The following is a 24670-nucleotide window of genomic DNA, read 5'->3' on the forward strand; positions in this document are numbered from 1 at the left end:
CTTGTAAACAACGTGTTTGAATGCTAATTCCTAAGACACATATCAAGGTCCCACTGGCCAGATTAAATTTTAAGGTATGTCAGACAAGTTGCAAGTACCAATGGAAAATGAAAAAAAAAAGTTAAGGTGAATAGAAGTTAGTATAAACCCATTAGTCATTAGGGCTATAAGCCCATTTTAACACTTCATTTTTTTTTTAAAAATAAGCATCCTCTTAAAACAGTTAACATTAACAGTAGATCCATTTATGCAAGTGAGCTCAGTGTTCTAATCACATGCTGGTTATTTTAACAACCTTTCTCAACTTTCAGTTCAAATCAGCTAATTTTTTAGCTTTAAGTTAACTTGCTTCCTCTATCTGGATAGAAACTGGCAAGTGAAATTTTTATTACTTCTAACTGACCAATTTCTCTAAAACTTGGCAATTGGGTCAAGACCCAATGACATTGCAAACATCAAATTAATTTTTTAAAGAATTAATTAAAATTTCCTGTATAAAGTACTATTTACTGCACTATTATCCACACCTTTTTGGTGTTCATATAGTGTGCAATTATTTTTTGTCATGCAATGCTATTGTACTTAAAAATTTTAAAGTACAAAATTCTAGCAAAGGTATTCAATACTAGCAAACCACACTTGTCTTTTTACTTTAGCCATTTAAATAGTTTATGATAATACATTTTAAGAAAACTTATTTTCACATTTTTAATTTTAGTGCATTATTACGTTTTTTTTTAACTTGCCTCTCGTCATGCTAATGAGTTGAAACAGCAAAATTTCAACCACTTCTACTGGACCATTTATTTTAATTGCTGTATACTACTTTCTGCACATTGTTGATTTGGCACACGTTTTTCATGCATTTCTATTGCATTATAAAGTATTGGAAAAAAGAATAAAACATTAAAATACAGGTAATAATGCACTACAAAGGTGAAAAAAAATGTTATAAATAAATGCATTAATTATGGATCACCTTAAATAAAAATTTAAGAAGCAGCTTTTGCATTAGTTATTTAGATAGCAGCCCATTGTTAATTTTTCCTCCTTTTAGTGCATGATCATACAAAAACTATATATATTAAAACGCATATATATGAACATACAATTTATATTACCTGTTTATTGTAAAGCAAGTAAATATCGAATGCAATCATACACAAAACCACATGCACAAAGACATTTTTAAAAACTTAACATAACACACCAGGGTCTAAATGAATAAAGACTTTATTTTGGAATTTATATTCAAAGCAAGCTACGAGCACAAATATACATGTCATGTTAAAATTTAAGAAAACATTGAAACTGATAGCACTCAAGTGATAAAGCTGCCCCAGTCCAAAGTTTTCAATGCACACACATAAAGTAAGTACTTAATTACTACTGACACATCACCAAGGATGTGTCTGACACTGACTGTACATAATAACCTTTGCACCAATATGAAATGAGCATCATAATACAACCAATGGTTGGACAGTAACAGTTATCACCAATTTTTCTAATTATGCAAGCCATGGGAACCCTGATAATTTTTATTGTAATGGTTTTCTTGGTGTGGACAATGTGCCATTCAAGACAAAGTGAGCAACACAAGCCAAAAATGTTATGCACTTACCATTCTGATCACAGATATATGGAGTAAGATAAATGCATTCAATTATGGCATGCCAAAACAAAGCAAATGCAGGAAGTTTAAATTCTCACTATCAAGGCACAAGTTTGAAGTGCCATTCAAAATGGATAATGTGCAGCAGCAGCTTAGTACAATACACCTTTTGTATAACAATATACAATTTTCTACACTTGGTGAAAACTACTTACATTTCTGACTAAGGTATAGCATTTATAACAGCTGCTGAAGCTACCCAATCTAAACTGCATTTAGGAATCATTTCCTTCTGCCAAGTATTATTTACACAAATATATTCAGACAAAACTTCCTTTCTACAGAATTCAAGTTTAGAAATTTTGGTACTGAGATATGTGAATGGATTGTATTTGTTCTGGAATATGGTTTGGGCTGTTTATTTTTTTTAAGCATAACAAATGTAAAATACAAGAAACTGATTTTTTAAGACAAGGCTTCCCTCATAAACCTGTTGCATTGGACTGAAACATTCCTGAGTTTGTTGTCATGATTCTGCCCTTTTTTTGTGGGAATGCCTTCAACTATGGAGTGGCACTTAGGTTGATAACAAGCATAATGAGATCTGAAAATGAGAGCAGAACCAACAAAACCACCCCTTTTTTTAATACTGTTATGAGGGAAGATTTTTTGATAAGTTTTATACACTGTCTCATTACAATAAATTATTAAAGCCTTTTGATATGTTTGAGCTTTAAGAAGAGCCAAGTGAAAAGTTAAGAAAACTATGTATCCATTCAAACAACAGCAAATCATGACAAAAAAAACTAGGCATTCAATATGTGAAGGGGGTGGGTGAACACCACAATAAAACAATTTGTAGAGTGGTGCAAATACCATTAACATAGTCATAATACATTAGCAATTTTGAATAAAATGTATGGTTGATATCCTTGTACAAATTTATTGCACACAATTTCAAACTTATGATTAGCAAACTATTTTTTACATTGTCTTAAACACAGAGTGTCCAATTTTATAAATTACACATTTCCAATTATCACACTTATTCCTTTAAATTTTAGCTAGTACTGCAAAACAACCTCTTTGTGTTCCCTAAGATCATGAAAACAAATGAGACATAATTATGAGACATTTGCTTGCTGTTTAACACATAGGTTTCTATGTTTAATGTACTGGCTTTCATTCTCAATGCTGGACAACCTGCATAGAAAAAATACACATTGTATTTCAAATTTAAAACACTAATGGAAAGATCTTTCACAATTATATACATCTCAACAACAAGTACAACTGAACAATAAATGATGACATTTACACTTTTAAAAGAAACAAAAATAGCATGACAATATTAGAAATTTCATTAAAACAATATTACTTTATAAACTTTAACACTAATAAAACTTTTACATTAACTTAGCTCATTGATTACAACAGTATACAAAACTAATAAAAATTATAAAGTTTAAAATTTACTAAGTGTGTTATGGATTTAAATGATAACCTACAGCCAAGCTATTTATCAATAAAACTACATATTGTCACCAAAAAATGTTGCTTGTTCATTTTGATATGCTCACATTTTGACCTTGTATGGATCATTAAAAATCTTTCCAAATATTTTATATGCTAGAATACAATTAATCAAGAGTATTGTATATAAATGCATTTTCATTGTAAGGTACCTTAACAGTGACATTTTATCTACAGCATATTTGGCACATCTCAAATGCAAAAGAAAGCCAGCTCAGCTAACATAAGAAGTACTTCGTTGTTGTTTATCAGTTTAAATGTGCATTTCTACCATAAAACTAAACCTAATTTCAGAGGTTTGCAGATAGTCCATCTTTGAGATCCTCTATAAATAATATTTAACTTATGTTATAACTAAATTTCAAAAGAGATTCTAACAAATTTTGTATATTAGATGTGAAGGAATGTTAAAATTTTTATGTCTTCCAAAATGATGTACATGGAGAGCACTGTACAATTTGAGAAATGCATAATCAATGGACTAGACAGTTACTGCAGCTTTGTTCAAGAAACTGCTGCCTATTGTATAAAAATTACATTACTGTTAACAGCCTGCAAATTATGAGATTCTGTTCTTGGTGTATACATGGTGCAGTTTTATTCTAAGTAGGTTGGGTATATTTTACAGTTCTTTTATGTAGTTATTGTTATTAAAATCTAATTGTATCAAAGTAAGGAAAAATGTCATGTTATTATGAAACAAATCTAAGCTTTAAAAACACAAACAAACTGGCAGTAACAGAGTAACCAAACTATTAGCGTAATTTATGGCATTTATAATTGGTGGGGGAAACTTCAAAACTGATGAAAGATTAGGATTGTTATCTCATTCATGCATCAGGATAGCCTTTATTGGTGCAATGAACATTGTACATGTGGCAAAAACATTTGAGATTATAAAGACACAAAAGTAGATATTTACAAAAGTTAGGAATGATGGTTGTGACACAAAGCTCTGGTCTCAATGTCCTGACAATGTTGCAAACCAAAGGCACAAAAGGGCCTAATTTTCTTAATGGAATTCTCACTCCACCACTTGTTACAAACTTTATACTACATTAGAGAATCCCACACTTTGCTGCCACTAGAAAGGACCCAAACATTTTACAACATAAATATCTACACTCGATTTTGATTCATTAACTTATTGGGCATTGGTAACTTGACTAGCTGAAAGTCAGGTAATGGTGTAAAAAATGAAATCCTAGAGGAAAACTAACCAGAACACCAATTGGCACCCTACCAAATAGTTATGGAAACATTTTTTGGCCTTATAGAAGACTAGTATTGTTATAGCAAATTGTAATAGCATGAGTGAAAGATGAGTGGATTTACTTATTGCAAAACCCTTTTAGTCAACATGAAACTGATTGGAATTTATACTACAGATACGAATATACATTAATTTATTGGTTTGTTATCACCTAGTGTTCTCATAATCTTTAACTAAAACAATAAACAACTAATAATACAGTTTAAAAAATAAATATAAGCTGACAGATGATACATCATATAGGCTGGCTCTATCATTTCACAACAATAACAAAAACTTGAGTTATCAACATTTGAAATGTCATGTAACTAAAAAAAAATTGACAATAGCAATATGCATATATCAGCAAAAAGGCATGTTAAATAACCCATTGTCCATTTTTAAAACCACACTGATTAGTAATGGCCAGTGACCAGAGCTGGCATGGAACATGAATAAAATAAATAATGGATATTACCACATACATATTTTAACATAATCAAACATATTAAAGCATCACAAGAACCCATACACAAAGTATATAATAAAATGCAATGTCAATAAGTTAAACCTAAGGTGTAATTCACAGTTATATTTGCAAAGTTTGCCTCAAACAACATTATGTACAAAGCTATTTGAAAAATTACATTAACAGTCATACAATTACAAAATATGGAAAAGTAATTTAACAACATGTATTCATTGGCTGCCAAAATTATTTTGATAATCACTATTGTTGTAAGACAGATTACTATAGCATGCATTAACTTGGGCCAGACAAAGTCAAAAATTATAAAATGAATAGCATGTTAGGAATAGTCTATAGAACAGCAGCAAAGTTTGTACATGATTGACAGAAAAGAAATCATTGAAATAACTGTACCACCTAGGTATGCAGAACAGCAGTTCAAATTGCTTAGTGAACAGTTTAAATGAGTGTGAATGATAAAGTAATACTGCCGGAGGGAATGGTGTGATAAGATCAATTAAAGTCATGGTCATATTGTGCCATAGTAGCACAGCCTATTCAAAGCAATACTGACTAATTGAAGTTATATAATTTCTACACTTGTGGTTTATGTATGGGAGGAGGGAGGTGGGCTGGTTTAAGGTAGGAAGAGAAATTGTGGAATGCAAATTCAGGAGATAAGTAATAAGTAACACCATCACAGTTCCATGTAGCCAGTTTGATCTTTAACATTCAAAGGTAGTAACTGGTAAAGAAATAGTAATTACAAGGAGTTAAATTATTTTCTCCACTCGAGTAACTTGTTACTATAATACTATTGCCAAAAATCATATAATGAATATAGTTAATGCAAAGTCTTTTAAAATGAATGGTTGTTCAATGACTAGAAACTTTATTCTATGGCATATTTATTACTTGGCAAAATATACAGCTCTACTTTAGAAGGCACAGCAGATTGCACATACGAAATGGAGGAGGCTATATTTATGAGACCATGTACTATTGCTGTAGTAATTAGGTTAAACAGGTTGACACTACATTTTTAAAAAATACTGAAGTAAACAGAAAAAGAGCAACTGATAATTCATTAATTTGAAAATGCAGCAGAAAATTTTAACTTAAAATTTAGAACTTAAGACTAACCAGACTGATAGATTTTATCAAAAAATATTCCAATACTGAGCACCATGTAAATAAAATTGCTAAAAGTAAAATTTTAAATATGCTATTCTATCCACATTGTTTTAGTTTACAGCTAACCAAACAAACTAAGTTTATCATGAAAAACTTTTGCATTCACAAATTGTCAGTATGTAGTTGGTCGTTATTAACATTCTTAACTAAAGAGTCTGTCTTTAAATTACTGTTTTAATAAAATATCTTGTTATACAGAAAAAGTGATAAGCATTTTTTTTAATTAGCAAGTAAAAATTGAAATTTAAAATGAGCATATCAGCACCATGCATAGAAAATTAAGTGCTCATCATATATGAATCAGCTTTTATGTTTTTGTGAAAAGCTTATCTAAGATTGCACCAAATTTGACATTAATTTATTGAGCATTCACATAAATATCATTACATAGATTACATTCCTGCCATGATTATGAAGAATACCAAAAATAAGTGGTCACAGGGGGAAAATGCTTTTGTTCACAATAAATATGTTTTGAATGTTTGGAAAGAAAAGAGAAATGCTAAATTTAACACATACTTCAATCTAGTATTGCATTTTAAACCAATAGATACAAGCTGAAAATTGTGCACTGGTACTGTACAAAATCTCACTGCCCTAGTTTTCATTTACAATTTTTATACAAAAAATAAAGGTGTCATATTACACAATAATGGCCACTTTAAAAAAAAAATCACTATTAAAAAACATTTCCCTTAACGCTACTGTTAGCACAAAGCTTTCTTAAGTTGGATTTCGTGTTTATCAATGCTAAAGAGGTAGATATGTAATGCTATCATTAAGTGAGCACCACCAGTTTCTCCTTCAATTACTCGCATTGATCTTTTAAGGAAATGAAAATGCATATCAAAGTGATCTACAATAACTTGGCATGTTCTTGGCTCAAGAGATGGATAAGGAGGGAATCTTAGTAAGAGAAAATAAAGGGAAGGGTAGAGATTTCCAGTTTAATTTCTAGTAATGAACAAATTGAGTATCAACAAATGAAGGCATGTTAAAGGATATGTGCAGCATGTGTATATCTTATGACAATATTTAATACTCATTGGAACACTGCATGGATCAATCACCAAGCTCTATTGAGCACACAACATACAATGTGGCATTTTAGATGGATAATGTACAAGTCACCTCCAGGTTTTTATTGGAAATATGCATTGCCAAATCGTTTTAAATTAATATTTTAATTACAGAAACAATCTTGTGGAAAAGTTTCAACAATGAAATTTTTTAAACAAACATTTACTTGTAAATCAAAATGTTTGTGATCTGATGTGTAAAATGTACAGAAGGAATTTTCTTTTAATTTGAAATATGAATATTAATGGAACTTTGATTTCCCCCCTTGCAACAGTATGAAAAATAGCAAAAGTTGAGACAAATGATATAGTTTTTTAAATAGTTAACCAAATGATATGCACACAAATACAAGATATCACTGCAATGTTGTTCTTTTTTATCTTAAAAGCTTTGATTTTTTAATGTAGATCTTAGGTATGCTAATTGCTCTAAAAATCTACTCTTGGAAAATGTCTGCTAAGTAACCTGATAAAAAGGCCTCACAATTATTTAAAATTTATTACATCTATGAATAATTACAGCAGTCAAAGTTCAATTATATAACTTCTTAACATTTTTACAACAATTAAGATGTTGCATAACAGGCAAGTGGAATTGTAGCCATCGTGTCAGAACTAATGGAAGCAGAATCACATGCACAAATGTGCATAAATATAATGACATACAGACATAACCAGGCACACTGAGACAATGTATCACAGGCCATTGGAGAATTACTTTTTTTTTTAAACATTTTTTAAATTTTTAAAATGTATCAATAACATTTAAAAGAAAAAAATCAACCTTTAAAAAATGTGTTTAAAAATGTTGCTGATTACACAATACACACCTGCACAACATTGTGCATTATATATATATATATATAGTAATAGAATTGTTTTGACATTAAATGGCAGGTATAGTTGTATTAAATAAACATCTATTACACATGAGTAAACTATCTGATCAAAATACAAGCATGAAAATAATATCTAACAATAAAGAGTTCAATGCATTTGTAATTTTTATGTGAAAATGTGATATTAAAACACTAAAAGGCTTAATTTTAATCAAGTACTGTTGAGGGGTGGCCATCCCATCACCACATAAGACCACAGGAATTCTGAAAGACTGGGAACCTTGACCGTAAGTACACATTTCACAAGTCTGTATTGTAATTGCAAGTACTAGTACCAGTCAATATGCACACAAAAATAAATCTTAGCAAGAGATATGGCTCTTTATCCACTCAGTTTGCATTAATGAGGTGATGTTAAAACTACTGTACAGTAGGAACACTACAAGAAAATGATCGCATATTATTTTACCTAACCCGCATACAATTATGGTACAGAGATCACATGTATGTGGCAGATTGATTGAACAATTACAACACACAAAAATTAAGCATTATAAAATAATTTGCATTCACTTGGAGCATTTCATAAAACAGTACATTTTCATATTATGTACAAATATATTGATTTAGTTGTGTGGGTTTTTAAAAATAATTTACTATATAAAGGTAAGATGAAAAACATTCTTTTTTTTTACATTGATTCTCCACCCAAAATGTTATTAAGAAGTGGGTTGGAGTTGTGATCAGACACATCCCACAAATTCCATGGATCCATTCCACCGGAACTATATTTTGGCTGGCTGGATGGCATGGAACTACCCCATGGGTCTCGTCCACCAGTAAAATGACCAGATGGAGGAGCTTGTGACCAGGGGCTTTGATTTATAGCTTGGATAGCACTTTGCTGAGGAGGCTGCATCTGAGCAGCTATTCTTTGCGCTTCAGCTTCTCCCATAAATTCTGCAGTGATAACTGATGTTCCCATTTGAAAATTGTGAAGCTTCTGCTGAGCTGAATAAGCAGAATCTCTGCTGGAATACTGCACAAGAGCTACTTGACCCATATAGTAGAAGCTGGTTACATTCCCACCACAGGAGCAAAGAGAGCGAATGGTTGCAGAATCCATCTAAAATTAAAAAATTAAGTTACATCAAGATATTTAATAAATAATATTAGCAAATATTTCACACTAAGTATGTGGCCAAAAAAAAAACTTACAGATGGATTTAAATTTTTTAACACAATCCAAGAACTTATGGCACCTCTACTTTCATTCCAGTTAGATCCACCAACTGCAAGAAAAAACAATTTAAAATGTTAGGGTAAACAAGAAACCATTACATAACCCACCCTATCATGATTTCAGTATCTGTATTTTAAAAAATTACCTTTTGTAAATGCAGAGTTAGAAGAATGAGGCCAAGATGCCTGTCTATTAAATGGTCCTGATTGCCATTGTTGTCCTGTTTTATTAGGTGCAATTGGAGGTGGACGGTTACCTAACTGTCCTAACCCTAAACTATTTTCATTCTTGAAACTCCAAGAGCTACTTGAATTCAGCTTATGGCCATCTAAATTATTTAATGAGTCATCATGAACTCTATTAACAGAAAGTGACCTCTGTATGCTACCAGGTGTTACATGGGGATCATCTTCTACATTCTTTGTCAAGCCTTGCCATGGTTTTCCTGGGATAAATTCAGGAATGACATCAGTCAAACCAGATGGCATTCCTGTTAAAATGGATGAAGAAACCTTCAAATCAGACTGAGAGTTGGTACTGTTATCACTGGAAGACAATGGCCAATTTGAAGAGGTTGTAGTAGACATATTTGATGACCAAGTTTTATCCCCAGTCATTCCAAGACCTCCAGGTATAAGGTTAAGATTGGGTGAAGAAGAAGACTGAAGTAAAGTTTTTCCTCCCGAACTCTTTTCTCCATTTTCATCACTTGTGTTTGAGGATGCTGAAGCTATTGCCCCTTCAATAGTTGGAGTATTTGAGTCAGATGGTGCTTTCCACTGAGTCGTTAGTCTTGACTGTGACTGTAATACAACATTTGCAAGATCAGAACTAAGGGCATCTAAATTTTCAGCTATATTAACCATTGGTTGCTGACCTGACTGTTGTGCCATTAGACCAGATGGGGGTTGAGACATGTTAGGTGGCTTAGTTGTGCTGAAAAGATTATTTTGAGCTTGTTGGAGTTGCTTTTGCACATTGATTATTTGCTGATTTATGTTATTAATGATAGTGGGCATTTGATCCAACTGTGGGTTACTTCTTGCACCAGTTGCTCTTGCTTGCTGCACCATTTGTTGCTGTTTAGTTACCATATTTTGGAGAGCAGATTGAAGTTGCAAAAGCTGTTGAAGAAGAACCAGTATATTGTGAGGCAACTGATAGTTAAGCAATTGAGGAGAGATAAAACCATTGTTAACTGCCTGGCGGAGCTGAGCAAGTATTTGTTGCTGCTGCTGCTGTTGCTGTGGTACTTGATTGTTACCCCCACTTCCAACTGGAGGCAACTGTCCTCTTGGGCCTATTGTTGTGGCCAAAGAGTTTTGCTGCATTTTCTGCGCTAGTTTCTGTTGAAGGCTGTGATTAATACTGGAACTATTAGGATTAAGACTAGACGGTGGCAGACTAGCCGTGTTTTGCATGAAGGGTTGATTTGGAGAGTTGGGAAATTGAGTATTCTGCAAATTATTGAATGTAGGCACTTGATCTGGGCGCATATCTGTCAAATCATCTGTTCCGATACCACCTGGTTGCATGTAAGGTATTCTAGACTGAGAACCATTTGTTTGAAATACATCCATATCTAGATCCTTTCTTGCCATACCACCATTACTTGACTTTAAATCATCTGTAAACAACAATATACAGATTTAAAATGGTAAATTAAGAAAAAAATGTAAAAACAAATATAGAACATAACTGAAAATTGTATTCCAAACTATTAGAACCACATGTATAGAACTTGAGGTACACTACTGACTAGCTTGAGGTACAGACTAGCTTCATAATTACATAAAAGGATACTGCAAGCAAAAAATTTACTTTCTGTTTTGTGCATTTTTAAAAGCCCTCCTGACATTTATGATGGAGATATAATAGCCTTTTTGTAAAGTGAAAAAGTAACACGAAAAAAGGAAAACTTTTAGTACTTACTTAAAGCCATCTTAAGATTCAAATTGTTAGTTATTAGAGCATTCTGGGCCTCTTCTTTCTGCAAAAATATTTTTAGAACTTAATATATAAATCTAAGTAAACAAGTAATGTGCGAAAATTAAGTAACTTTTAGTTGAAACAATTGTGAAATAAAAAGTTCTGTACAAATAATATATTTCAGATATATTAGCTTCCCACAATTAAGAACAATATCCTTCCATTCCTTGTCTTTTCCCTTTTATTTTCCCATGATATGGTACCAAATATTTAATGAGAGGATCACACTCCAATCAGTCACTATATAACAAACAAATCCCAGATACCCTAGACAAGCCCATCCTCCCCCCTACTGGAATTACTGCCAAAGCTATTTGTTCTTTGAAACAAGATGTGTTGTAGGTCTATATTTTCTGCTTCAGAAAGTACAATGGAAGCAGAAAGTATAATGCATGTTAGTGATAATTTTAATTGGCAATAATTTGAGAGTTTAGATACTTTGACTTAACATTACACCTAATTAAATTATGCATTCTTTTAAGTGTATCCAAATATTAACTTAATCTTTAAAATAGGTGGGTTTTTTAAACCGCGTATTTAAAAAATTTACTAGTAAAAAAAGGTTATTTAACTTTTACATTTGTGTCACCATCAATATCTGAGCTGGGTAGATTCAGGTACTTTCTACATATCTGAACTCAAGTCACTTGGGGTTTGTGAGCAAAAACATGATTGCAATAGTCAATTTACTTAATTGGTTAATGTAATTTTAACCAATTTGCTTAAGCCTGTAGAGTCAGAGGTCGCACAAGAATTTTTTATTGCGGTACAGTTTGTTTCGTTATGAGAGTTTAAAGATACTGGCTGAAGCAGGAAATAGATTTATTTATATTGGGTTTTTTTTGTAGTACCATCTCAAGTGGTTCATCTACATTTTCACTAAGCTTGGAATATTTTTTTTCCAAAATTACTGGCAATATAAATTAGTGAAATTAAATCAAATTAAAATTGCATTTGCAGTTGAATCAGGCTATATTTGTAACGTAACTAATACTGTGATACTGATAAAGAAAGTAGCTCCAGTGACCGTTGAATATTTTTTTTGGCACTCAAATTCTAATGCAAGTATTAGCGTTTTGTTTGATTTTTAGAGACTAATGCAATTTTTTATTTATTATTGGTAGACTCATGCTATTTTACCTCCCATAACTCACACCAACTTTATGAATGTTGCTTTTCATTTTTTAACACAAGTTTATTTTATAAAAATGCTGTGGTTGTAAATGTGTCATTCATCTTTACACGAAGACATAGGGTATGTTTATACACTGGATGGGAAATGGTTATGCCCTGTTATGGCAACCTTCAACGCCGCTTTTTTTTCTTTCTAGAATACTATCTCCACTGAAAGATGTTTCACATGTTTGTTACATTAACATCGTTTAAGCTCAAGAACACAGATCAGAATAATAATTGCTAGTTCATTTTGTTGCTTAATTATTAGATAAAAGAGCAACTACTGACAGATGTTAAAATATAGCAAATTTCAGAATATACAAACTAAAATTACCCGAAATCCCATGTCCATTAGCTCTTGGAGAAGTTTAGCTCTCATTTGAGTTGGTGGGTTACTATTTCCTCCCATATACTTAGGTGGCATTTGCTGTGGAAAAAAAAAGAAAATTACTGTAATATATTGTAGCTAGATATTTTAAAACTAAAAAAAATAAAATTAAAAAAAAATTGATTTTTAAACCCACATCTACATTTGCTTATACAATCAACGACAGACTAAATCTGATGATAAATACTAAAAATACTAAAATAACTTTGAAAAAATGTTCATTAGTCTTTACAATATTTAGGTAGTATTTAGGCACACAAAAATTATTTTAAGAAAATAACAAATGCATACTTTTACTCAGCTTAAATAGAAAGGGGATGTATTTTTTTATGCTTTGACATCAAAGCTAATAGCAAGTCCCAAAAAGAACAGTTACAATTTCACAAATATATCTAATTATGAAAAACAAAATTTCAAATGAACTCTGATAATGCAGTAGAAATGTACTGGCAACATGCGACTTATAAACTGATCAAGAGCTAGTAACCATAAGTAATCAACAATGAACTTAAGAAGCAGCTTAAGAATTAAACCAAAATTCTAATAGTTACAAAATTTGAAACTAATAGACACTAGAGCAAAGTAACAATTATAAGAAAATGAAAATATTTTATAAATAGATTTGCATGTAAAAAAAATTAATTTGAAAAAAAAAATTGAATATATACTTTATATATACAAATGTTGCTTTTAATTATACTTGGTATTTGTACAATGTCTTGTTAAGATAGAATATGTGTAAAAGACAAATTACTAAGTTGATGCTGTAATGTATTTAACAGACATTCAGGTCTCATTAGTAAGGGCTCATCAAAAATCATTGGGTAACTTTTAGGCATTTTAAATATTTCAAGACTAATTTAGCAAAGATTGAATACATATTTTTTTCATTTGTCATTTACAAGTACACCTATAAAATGGTAGTCACCTTGCAAAACAATTTAAAGAAAATATGTCATGACTAAACATCTCTGTATACATAAATAAATACAGGAAACAAAGTAAGATCTAAAAACAAGAAAACTTGCAATGCTCCTTACTAAATATTTTTTATTACTGCTAAGCCCAAATATTAATTTTATGACAAGAAATCGTACACTATAATTCCTAACCTACACAAAAAAAAAATACTTTTGCTTTAAATTGCTTATGGATACAATTTTAGTGTAAACAAGATGTTTAGCAAAGACCCAAATGAATTTTCTCACATTTTCACTTGTTAAAAAAAGCAATTATGTTTACTGTCAAACGTAAATTTATAACTTACTTTTATTAGGATTTTTATCTTTAAAAACTTATTTTACTACTAAAACACTAAACATATCACGGGCTTAAATCTAAATTCAAAGTTTCCAGCTGTACAATGATTTTTACTGTATCCACAGACCTGTCCAGTTATCTTCCTTACACTCCTCAAAGCAGCTGGGTCGTTCCAGGTATTATTATCTTGGGGTAAACCATTCCAATATCCCACCTCAACAGAACTGGAAGGATCTTCATCTGGGTATCTTCCTGACTGCAATAGTAGGTCCATTCAAACATTCACATCACATTTACCATACAATAAACACGCTGGGCAAAATTTCCACAAATCAGCTACTCCATTGTAAAGTAAACTTTACTACAATTGGAGCAGAAATATTAAATTAACACTTTAAAAATATGACATTGCTAATTCACATTGGTCTTCTTTGAATAAAAAAAATCAACAGCTGCATGTGTGATAACAGCAAACACTTACAATGACACAAAACAAGGTGCCAATAAAAAAACTCCCATATTAAAGCATAGCCATACATTATTAATAAGAAGATAAAAATATGTCATGTTCACCCTCTTATCTAAAATAAAATTTCTCACCTTGGCTCTCTGTGCCATTGCCCAAGAGGCTTCATCCCAACCAGCAGGTGCTTTAGGCTTTGTTCCAATAGCAGCATTCCATTGGCCTGGAGGTGCTGTTTCACCCCATCCAGACGGCTTGGCCTGTGGTGGTAACTGAAAAAAAAATGTGTATCTTAGAATCCAATTGCAAGCTCATTCCAAAAAAAAAAATGTACAAATATCAAATGATGAAATGTGAATACACTATGAAGAGGCGTATTTGCCATCAGTGAGGTTATAAATTAATATTGCTTACTGAATGCAATGAAGACTATTTTATTAAATATTCTGCAATTATTTTTGTTTGTTGATGAAAATTTCATTTGTGAAATTTTAAAAAGAGCCAGCCCTAAAGATATAATCGTATACCGCACCTTTCCTTAGGATCCCGAGAGTGAGAAATGTGCCCTGGCCTAGTAGCCAAATGTGAAAACTATGTGCCCTGGCAGACCAATTTATGAGTGTCACCTTACCCCCAGATCAATTCATATATAAAAATGCAAAATTAATAAACCGGGAGTGATCTCCTCTAAACGTTCTCGAATATTCTTATATAACACTACAGGGAATGACAACGCGGGATATAGACATGATTTTTAATTACTATAACTTTTTAAAATAGAATCTCGTAGAAAAAAATAATTGCACACCAAGTGAATGCCAAACAATCTGTGTATAATAGTGGGGAATATTATTAGTACTTTATAAATTTATTTTCGTTTTTTGATAAATCTGGATTTAGAATTTTTGCCCGATTAAAAATAAGTCCTCTATACTCCATTTGTGATGAAGTACTGAGGTGTAAAACGATGAAATCTTAAAAGCAGCAGAAACAGAAATAACTATTAAATACTAAAGTATAGCTTTGTTATTAAGAAATAAAAAGTTGCAGTAAGGAATATTACCTGCTTAGGTGCATTGGCAGCCCAAATGCTAGTTCCATCATCAACCTTTCCACCATCCTGAGTGGGGTCACCCCAGCCTGTTCTATTAGGTGGTGGTTTGTTCCAGGGTTCTTCCAGCTTGGTGCGATTTATAGCTGCTACATTTGTTGGATTCCAACCTGCCTTTTGACTTTCATTCCAAGGAGTAACTTCACTCCCAATGCCAGCAACATTAAGACCTGCCATATTCTGAGGCACCATGTTCGGAATGACTGATGGTGTATTCATACTTGGACTTGGTGGGACTAAACCTTGCATACTACTGATGTTGCCAGTAATTCTTCTCTGATCTTCCCAACCACCTGCATCCCCATCATCACCCCAAGAAGAAATGCTTGTAGTACGCTGTACTCCGCCACCTTCTCCCCAAGATCCAACTTCAGTTTTTTGTCCCCACATTTTGTTGGATGCATCTCCAGCACCACTTGCAGCTCCCCATGTACCAAATGCCTTCGGATCTGTGCCATTTCCAACATTCCATGTGCTAGGATCTTGAGCAGATTTGGGTGGCCCCGCCCAACTTGTTTGATCTTTTTCACCACTCCAAGTATTTCCACTAGTACCACCACCACCTCCATAATTGCTGTTTTGATTTTCTCTAACGGATTCCCAAATAGCTGTACCATTACTATTGTTCCACACATTAGAAGCACCAGTATTACTATCAGCAGAAAACTTGCGGTTCGACTTAGGAGAAGTTTCAACATCCCAGCTTGTATCCTGACGAATAGGACGAGAACCCCAGCCTTCATGATTTTCTATTGCACGCAATATTTCCTCTTGACGAGAATTAACTGCAGTTTGTGGCGTGTTGGGTACAGGTGGAACTTTCAGACCTTTCAAAGTTGCCTGAGCAAAAGATAGTTCACTATTTGGAACCTGGTCACCCTGTGCAGTTAGAGGTGAATTTCCCCACTGAGTTTTTGAGATTTCCCACTGAGCATCCCCTGACTTTTCAGAGCTCAATCCCCACATTCTAGGGTCTGAGTTGGTACTTCCTAGATCTTTGTTCCCACCTTCAACTGGAGTAGAAGGGTTATTCCACTCAGAATTTTTTGAAAAGTCTCCTATACCACCTAACATGGAACTTCCTGGCCAATGAGATGACATGTTTCCTCCAGTTATATTAGGAGGTATATTAGATGTAGTTGACAACCCATTGCTTGTTATACTAGATGGCCAACCTGAATTGGAACTGGAACCAGCAGCATTAAATGCAGAACTGCCACCAATCATGGCTGGTCCTTGTAGATTACTGTTATTATGACCTTGACTTGTGGAGAGAGAAAGACTTGATGGGTTAGTCCACCCCATTGAGCTTATGTTTGAAGGAGCTGGAGAGCTGCTGTTTCCCCATGGATTTGAGTCCATGCCAGACAGAGTGGAATTACTAGCACTCCAAAGACTAGAAGAACTGGACTGTATTGTTCCAGCATTAGTATTTGTGCTCTCTTGTGACTGTGAAGTAATATTGCTCAAGCTAGTTATAGTTGAACCGGATTTAACAGAAGATGAATCATCCCCAGCATCCGATGCACTGTCAGATTTACCCATAGCTTGCCAGGTAGAACTAGAGTTATCCTGGTCTGAAAAATAAATCATGCGAGAAAAATATTTAAAATTTCAAATGACTTGCAGCACAACCAAATGTCGCAGTGCTATCAAACAGCAACAAAATACTTTAGTGTCTGGCGCTCACAAACAGCCTGGTAATGGTATGTTTTTTAAACCTGAAGACAACCCTGTAACACTAAAATATTCTTTCTTTGTAACAGTTTAAATGATTTAGAACACAAATAATGCAGTACATTTAACGAGAATAAACTGGTTATAACATCTGAACTTTTAAAACGGACACATGAACTCCTTCGATTCATAATAACTCACTGGCCGTGGATGTCCATGATCCACTGCCTGGAGCAGAACTTTGCTGGCCCCAACCTCCTCCTCCTTCACTGCCCCAGCCCAATTCTGAAGATACGTTGCGTTTCAATACTGAGAACAGAAAAGCATGTATGACAGCTGAATCAAATTTTGCAGGAAGAAAATGCTTAACATCTATCATCTAAATTCAATCTCATACATTTGAAATTCCAAAAGAAAGATTATTCCATTTGACAGAATTTTTAAAACTTAAAACGTGTTTCTGAAGAAGAGAATCAAAACGTATGGGGCATGATTATGGGACTAAAATCCATGTTTTGCCAGACTTCATTTTAGTCTTTCAAAAATGGGGTTGGGTTGCCAGCTACAACAAAACTTCTGATAAAAAGGTAACAACTCAGCAAATTAATGAAGCTGAGAAACCAATTGATTGCACCTGTATTATATGGAATCCTAGGAAATAAAAGCAATTTGCTCATGAGCCATTTAAAGAATGATCAGTCACTGCCAAGTTGCAAAGAATTCAGAGATGATCACTGAAGTGCTTTGGTAGAGATTGAGTAATGCACTTACTGCAGCACAATTTAATTTTCTAACAGTACTGAACTTACATTTAGTTACCATTTTAGTACTGATAAAGTTGTAAAATAGCTGGGACAATGTGAATGAGCAACAAGGTTTTATTAAGCTTTAAAAGTGTAGTAGTACAACAGCGGTTTTATTTGAGAATATGGATAGGAGGATAGATGACCATTTGAGGTATATTTCACACAGAACTGAAATTCCATTTGATTCCTGTGAATCATTAAAAACACAATAATATATTTATTTCATTCAGCTTTTTTTTAAAAATACCAAAAATACATTTTTCAGGACTTGCTTACCATTCAAACAAAATTCTTTTTTTTTTGCTCATACGATTTAACAGGCCATGTTTTAAGGAAATATTAAAAACAAGCTGACCCCACGTAGCATACGCTGCTATTTAGTTGTATTATTTTCTACTTTTCAGTACTTCATAGTTAGTGAATTCGACACTACCCTCCCTTCCATTCCACTCGCCACAGTGAAAGCAGCCGTCCGTGAGAACAGTTTACGGATGACAACGAAATGAACATCTTACCTCCCCCTAGTTTCAAATAGTTTAAAAGCTAAATAATCTGCCCCTAATAGCTGTCACTAATTCAACCCGGCTCTATGATTGTAAACATTCGGGGTGAACCTTAGCTCATCAGAATAGTGGGGTGTGGTAGCTATATGCCTAGAGAGCGGGGAATAACTGCGTCTCACATGGTCCCCATGAAAAGAATAAATATATTATTGGGCCTTAAATAACTGATAACCAATATATAACCATAAAAAGTTTCACATGGAAACATTTTTAACAATGTTTAAATTATATAGCACAATCAGTTTGATGATGGGAACTGGAGAAATGTGTGGTTAATAATAGAAACACCAATAGTATCCTGAATATTACAAATGCATGTCAATTAAAAAATTAGCTATTTGTGAGAGTAACTTCAGAATATGAAGGAATGCCTTCAGAGATTTTGGGAGAGGGTGAAATATGGATTCTCATAATCTTAGCTGAACTTTTTTTCAACAGAAAGTTCGACACTATTTAATTAAATAGATTTATTTTAAGATACATATTAGATATTAAAAGATGTATTTCAACAAATCTGTTTCACCCGATTCTTAATGGCTACTGTAGAGTGCATCAGAAAAAAAGTTGTGAAGTGTAACTAAGTTAGCCATTTAAAACAGGAATCACTAAGCAAAACTAAAGGAAAGAAGCGATGTCTGGAGCTTTGGAAAAATTCAAGACAATTAGGAATATTAAATGTTCATTTTTTTAACGTTTAAAGTAATAACATACCTTGCTGCTGCATCTTAAGACAAGTAAGCAAGACACATGAAGATGTTTCAATATGTAAAGGAAATAAACCTGAAATTATAAATAGAAAGGGTAAGCATGATTTAGATAGCTTTCAATACCAATGTCAAAAAAAATATTGAGATCTAGAGTCTACTAAAAATGGTGCTGTATTGCAGTTTGTATACTATAATTTAACTACTGAAGCTTTTGTAATTATTTCATTGTATATCTCATATAGTCATATAGGCTACTCTAGATCTAGAACTTTATGGCTATTTGTTAAAGAGAGTGTCTATTCGTACTTCACTACGAATAGCCTTCAGAGGGCTATTTGTAGTGAAGTACAAATAGCTACGGAGGCTATTTGTACACTGACCAATCAGATTATCGGTAGGTATTTGTACACTGACCAATCAGATTATTGGAACGTATCCGTACACTGACCAATCAAAGCAGTGTAAAATCCCTCCCAGTTTAAACCTTTCTAGTCTAGAGCCGCACACTCGACAAGAAAGTTTGCTACACGATGTACGTCATGATTTTTTAATCATTTTGCCTTCAGTAGCTGATTTGACAGCTACAAAGAATTGGAGGCAGCTATTAAAGCTTTGGATAGTAGCAAACAAATCAAACTTTTATTTAACATAACAAAAAACAGTTTAAGAATTTAACAGTAAACAGAACAAATGAAATGGTACAATATCTATCAGATCTAAGAGACAAATAACTTGGCTACCTTGTAAGTGTAGTAAACAAAAAGCTGCTTTATATAAAAAAATAATAAAAATCAACTGATCTGGGTCAACATCTCTTGTATTGATACATGTTTTTATTACAAACAACAAAAAATACTACATAATTTAAAACTACTTTTGATCAACAGCTTATAATACATTCAGTTACTAAACATGCACTTCAAGAAGACAAAAGTTTTATCACTACCTTTGCGTGTTGTTTAAAAGCTGTTAGGGGTAATCCTTAAGATTTTAAGGCGATTTCTACCTCCCTAATACTATTATCACAAATGCCAGACCCCCATTCTTATCGATAGTTATACTGAATTATATAGTAATACTGAATTATCTTTAGATATCTATATCTTTTCTATATATTTTAATATAGACCTACATAATTTATTTAAATTTTATTTTATAATAATTATATATAGGCCTAATTAATACATAATAATTCAATAATTGTAGTCTAAAGACTCTAGACTCTAGTTAATGTAATTACAGCTAGGACCGAAGCACAAACCTAGCCAAATGTTTAAGGGAGGGGGCAGGGGGGGGGATGCCTCGCTCTGATTGGTCAGTGTACAAATAGCCTTCTGAAGGCTATTGGTACTTCACTACAAATAGCCTTCTGAGGGCTATTCGTAGTGAAGTACGAATAGCCGCAGCCTTGTTAAATCTAGAACTTTATGGCTATTTGTTAATTCTAAGAAATGTAAGATGTGATTCAGTCTTAAATATCTGAATAGAGTTGGTATAGAATCTAGAGGAATTTTAATATCCTGTGTAACAATTGGCCTAGTATTAACGCAACTGATGGTTACATGTTATATTGTAGATTAAGTAGCCACATTATTTAAAGTTCATCGGTCATCAGTTAGATCTATAATCTAGATTCTAAATTTCAGATCTATAGCCCCCCCCTAGATAGGGACTTTGAGAAAATTTCCAAAATGATTTACCTAGGTTAAAAAGCATATCATCTTAAAGAGCTACATCAGATTAAGACAGAACAGTTTACTTTTTCAAAATTGGACATTCCGTTTTAAAGTTATGATTTTTTTACTGAATTAAAAGTTACTATAGGATTTGGTGGTAAATTTCGCGGGCAAATTTTGTGTGTTCTTCATATAAACCAATGCCAAATCTCTATTACATGGAAATTTGTATTCAAATTTTCAGAGTTTCAAGATTAATATGTTATGAGGCAATTAAACTTAACATATTTGTAAAAATATGAAAGGGATGACAAAATGTGTGCCTTGAGGTGATGCAACCCCCCTAATTTTGTAAAGTGACTTTTTTCAAGTTTATCATTATTCTAAATCTAACAGGTTATCAATATCAATATTATGCCACAATCTGAATGTGTTAAGAGTCACTTAAGGGACCTTTAAGGGACCTCATAACCTGGAGCTTTGTAATGTAATTTTAGACTCATTTCTCTCCAACCGGTAAAGGTTCGGATATCGCCAAACATAAATCTAGACAAAAATAGACAGCAAAATTAGTTAAAAAAGAATTACTCCATTAATGGTATTAATAAAAACATATTTTAATATAAATTACATAGTAATTTACATAGTAATTTATGACCACAACACTAACAAAATAACAAATCGCCTTGAACAACATCAGTTAATAACTAATAAGTAATGTACTGTCAATAGAGGCGCTAACATTGTCATCCTACTCCTCTTTTATTTGCAATCCAATAGGCTACTCCAAGTGAATCTACACTTTACTGCTGACTTTTTTCTTTAACTTAAAAAAATTATACTTCTAAAACAGATCTCCCCCCTTTAACATTCCACTTATGTTTAATCCTCGCCCCCTCCATTCTACAAAAAAGTAGATAAAATTTCCTGTCTCTAGCATCCTATCATGAAGTTATTCTGGCATGAAGATGACTTACAACAAGTTGTAGCATTATAATTTAGTTGTTCTCCTAATTGCAAAACCTATGCTGCTGTCTTCTGTGCATTTTTCTTGTTACTGGCAAAAATGTAGAGCGCAAAGCCATCAGAATTCTGTCCTTCTGTGAACTAACAAGAAGCTCCAAGTCCTGAAGAGATTTGGAAGGCCACTCCATTTGAATTACTGAAATAAGAAATAAAAGCTTTGAATGCATTCTTTTTATTATTATATGATACTAGAAAGTAATATGTTAACTTGTACACTCAAGTTTCTATATTGTTCCAAGAAAACGAAATGCTAATTCAATTTTGGTCCAACACTAAATATTTTGAAAAAAAAATAAAATATTGTCTTTTTAATAAAATATAATGATTGAACACTGTTAAAATATAAATATCAGTTGCAGATGCCTTGAATTAGTTGAGATTTCAATAGATACATAATAGGTATCATTGTTCTTAACCAAATCGGCCATTATCGATAATAGGTAACTATCGCCATTTGCCGATCGTCGGCTTAAATTTTAAGACCATGTTCACTTCGCGAGGCATTATCTAATTCATGCGAGGGTTAAATTTACAAAATAAAGACTTTATAAGAAACTTAAAACAAAAATCTAGGTGTATCTTTAAAAAAAAAATGACTATCTTGTTTAGATATTAAATAAATTAAATATTTATACATACCTGTCCGAGAAGTGTGAATTACTCGAAGATACGTCGATGGTGAAGAGAAAAAGTTTTAATCAATAGAAAGGTGGATTATTCCTAGGTCGATATTCATGACGATTTGAGTCAAGTGAATGATTTTTAAATGAGAATCTGGCTTTATACAGTGAGCTATGTTTTGCCTGACGGAAACCAGAATCAAGTTTGATACGGCGGCGGTAGCGCAGTTTCCGGCCCGAGATTTGACGGATATCGTAGTCCCTACCCTAGATCTATTAATTATTGATGAGTAGACTCCTTTGCTAATTCAGTGTAATTGGCCCCTCAAGAAACTAAGATTTGATTCTTTATCTGGGATTCTAGATCTATAGGCCTAAGCCCTAATCTAGGTAATCTAGACCTAGATCTAGACTCTAGATAGATCTAGATTCTATACTATTCATTATTCCTAAGATCTAGATTATTCTGAATGTAGCTTAGATCTAGATAGGCCTATCAAGAATCTTTTCTTCTACTTGTTCCATGGCAGTCTCCCTAAATCTAAACTCGATACCAAATGTAAACTCGATACCAATCTAAACTAGAGACCTAATCATCTTATTCTTAGATTTTAGAATTCTAGAACTAGAGCTACTCTACTGTCACGAAAAGCAGGCAAAAAGCATTGTCTACATTATAAATTCTACTTAATTTTAAAGCCTATATTATTGGGGTTTTTTTTTTATAATTATTTCTAAGGTAAAACTAGCACACACAAAAAATAGAAATATCTAAATCTAGTCTAAAATCTAGATCTCTTCCATTGACCCCGCCCGCCGACCGGCAAGCGGAGTTCGAGGTCAGCTTTCCCCGTACAGAAGGCCGTCTGTTAAAGTCTAAAATGGCGACGTCTTTGTACCCCAAATAATATATGCTAGATCTTTATCATTGTTGAAATTACATAAACCCTAATGACATTCGCTGCATTCACGTAGCAGCTACATGGTATGACATAACAACACGTCTTTTATGTGGTATTTTAGTTTTAAACGGAATAGTGAATAGTCTAAATCTCGTATTAAAAAAAAAGACTTGACTCCTTGTAAACTTACCGTACTATTCAATGATTCAAATGACTTTCCCTACCCTGGAAAATGCAAATATCACAGATGTTGCTTCATTAGAACTACATGCACAATATATTATCTACATAGCACCGGTCAGAAGACATTTTATAACGAAATCTAATCTTAAAATCAAACAATTTTAACTACTCTTATGAGCCATAATAATGGCTGATATTCACCAAGCCTTAGTCTGGATCTTGAGGTTAGTTATGCGCATGCGCATTTGATCACGTGACGACAATACGAGTGTCCGCATTGGATTTGTAAAAATAAGGCTCTGCAAAGGGGTTAGCGTTCTGGCAAACGCATCATCTGTAGCCTAATGACCTACTATGAACTGTGTGTAGGCCCTTGTAAATATTATGTTAAATGACAAATCTATTAGTTATACTTGTTCTCTATGCAAACTACCCAAAACCATTCAGACGTTAAATATTGAAATGACAAAGCACGCGATTGAACTAAAATGTTAATAATTTACCTATTGTTTGAGAAAAAGGATTATTTCTAGATTAAGGCCACACAATCAAAACAAATTCGCTTTTCTGTCTTCAATAAAGAGGGTGAAGAGAATCAATCTCAATAACGGCCTAGAATCTACTCTGTAAATTATTGGCTCGAAGTTGCCCATTCTGAGAGTTTTTAAAGCTATTTTAGGCATATATTCAAACGTGAAAGCTTATTAGCTTTTATACGATTTATAACAATTTAGAAATCAAACGAATATTCAGGAACTAGGCCTACTCATATTTATCTGTAAACGTTCTAAAAATAGGCTTCTGGATAACAGTGGAAAAGGCTGAATTTAGAGAATCTATTATAGATAAAGCAGCTTAACAGTCGACGTTGGCAATATCTTATATATTACATTATTTTG

The 24670-nt window shown here is 32.8% G+C and overlaps 1 protein-coding gene across 3 annotated transcripts; it reads right to left on the reverse strand.

The window, feature by feature from the left end:
- Window positions 1-5896: 5896 nt before the first annotated feature.
- LOC131946895 (trinucleotide repeat-containing gene 6C protein) lies at window positions 5897-23998 on the reverse strand. Of its 3 annotated transcripts, XM_059307892.1 has the most exons (11): window positions 23779-23998; window positions 19369-19437; window positions 17490-17597; window positions 15564-17188; window positions 14638-14772; window positions 14165-14293; window positions 12724-12816; window positions 11157-11214; window positions 9370-10851; window positions 9200-9273; window positions 5897-9107 (listed from the first exon to the last, which is right to left on the reverse strand). In XM_059307892.1, the coding sequence occupies exons 2-11, from the start codon at window positions 19379-19381 to the stop codon at window positions 8673-8675; spliced, it is 4152 nt and encodes a 1383-aa protein (XP_059163875.1). In that variant the 5' UTR covers window positions 19382-19437; window positions 23779-23998; the 3' UTR covers window positions 5897-8672. The 3 variants fall into 3 exon arrangements, with proteins under 3 accessions (XP_059163875.1, XP_059163876.1, XP_059163877.1); XM_059307893.1 differs by lacking the exon at window positions 17490-17597; XM_059307894.1 differs by lacking the exon at window positions 14165-14293.
- Between the last annotated feature and the right edge of the window lie 672 nt (window positions 23999-24670).

Source organism: Physella acuta, unplaced genomic scaffold (assembly GCF_028476545.2).
Source record: "Physella acuta isolate Inbredline_101_S28 unplaced genomic scaffold, ASM2847654v3 ptg000574l, whole genome shotgun sequence".
In the NCBI taxonomy this organism is placed as follows: domain Eukaryota; kingdom Metazoa; phylum Mollusca; class Gastropoda; family Physidae; genus Physella; species Physella acuta.

Excerpts from the sequence above, each read along its gene's own strand:
- LOC131946895 (XM_059307892.1), bottom strand. Across the intron at positions 10,852-11,156 it reads GAATCTTAAGATGGCTTTAA|ATGATTTAAAGTCAAGTAAT; the intron begins GTAAGTACTAAA and ends TGTTGTTTACAG. Across the intron at positions 9,108-9,199 it reads TAAAAAATTTAAATCCATCT|ATGGATTCTGCAACCATTCG; the intron begins GTAAGTTTTTTT and ends TTTTAATTTTAG.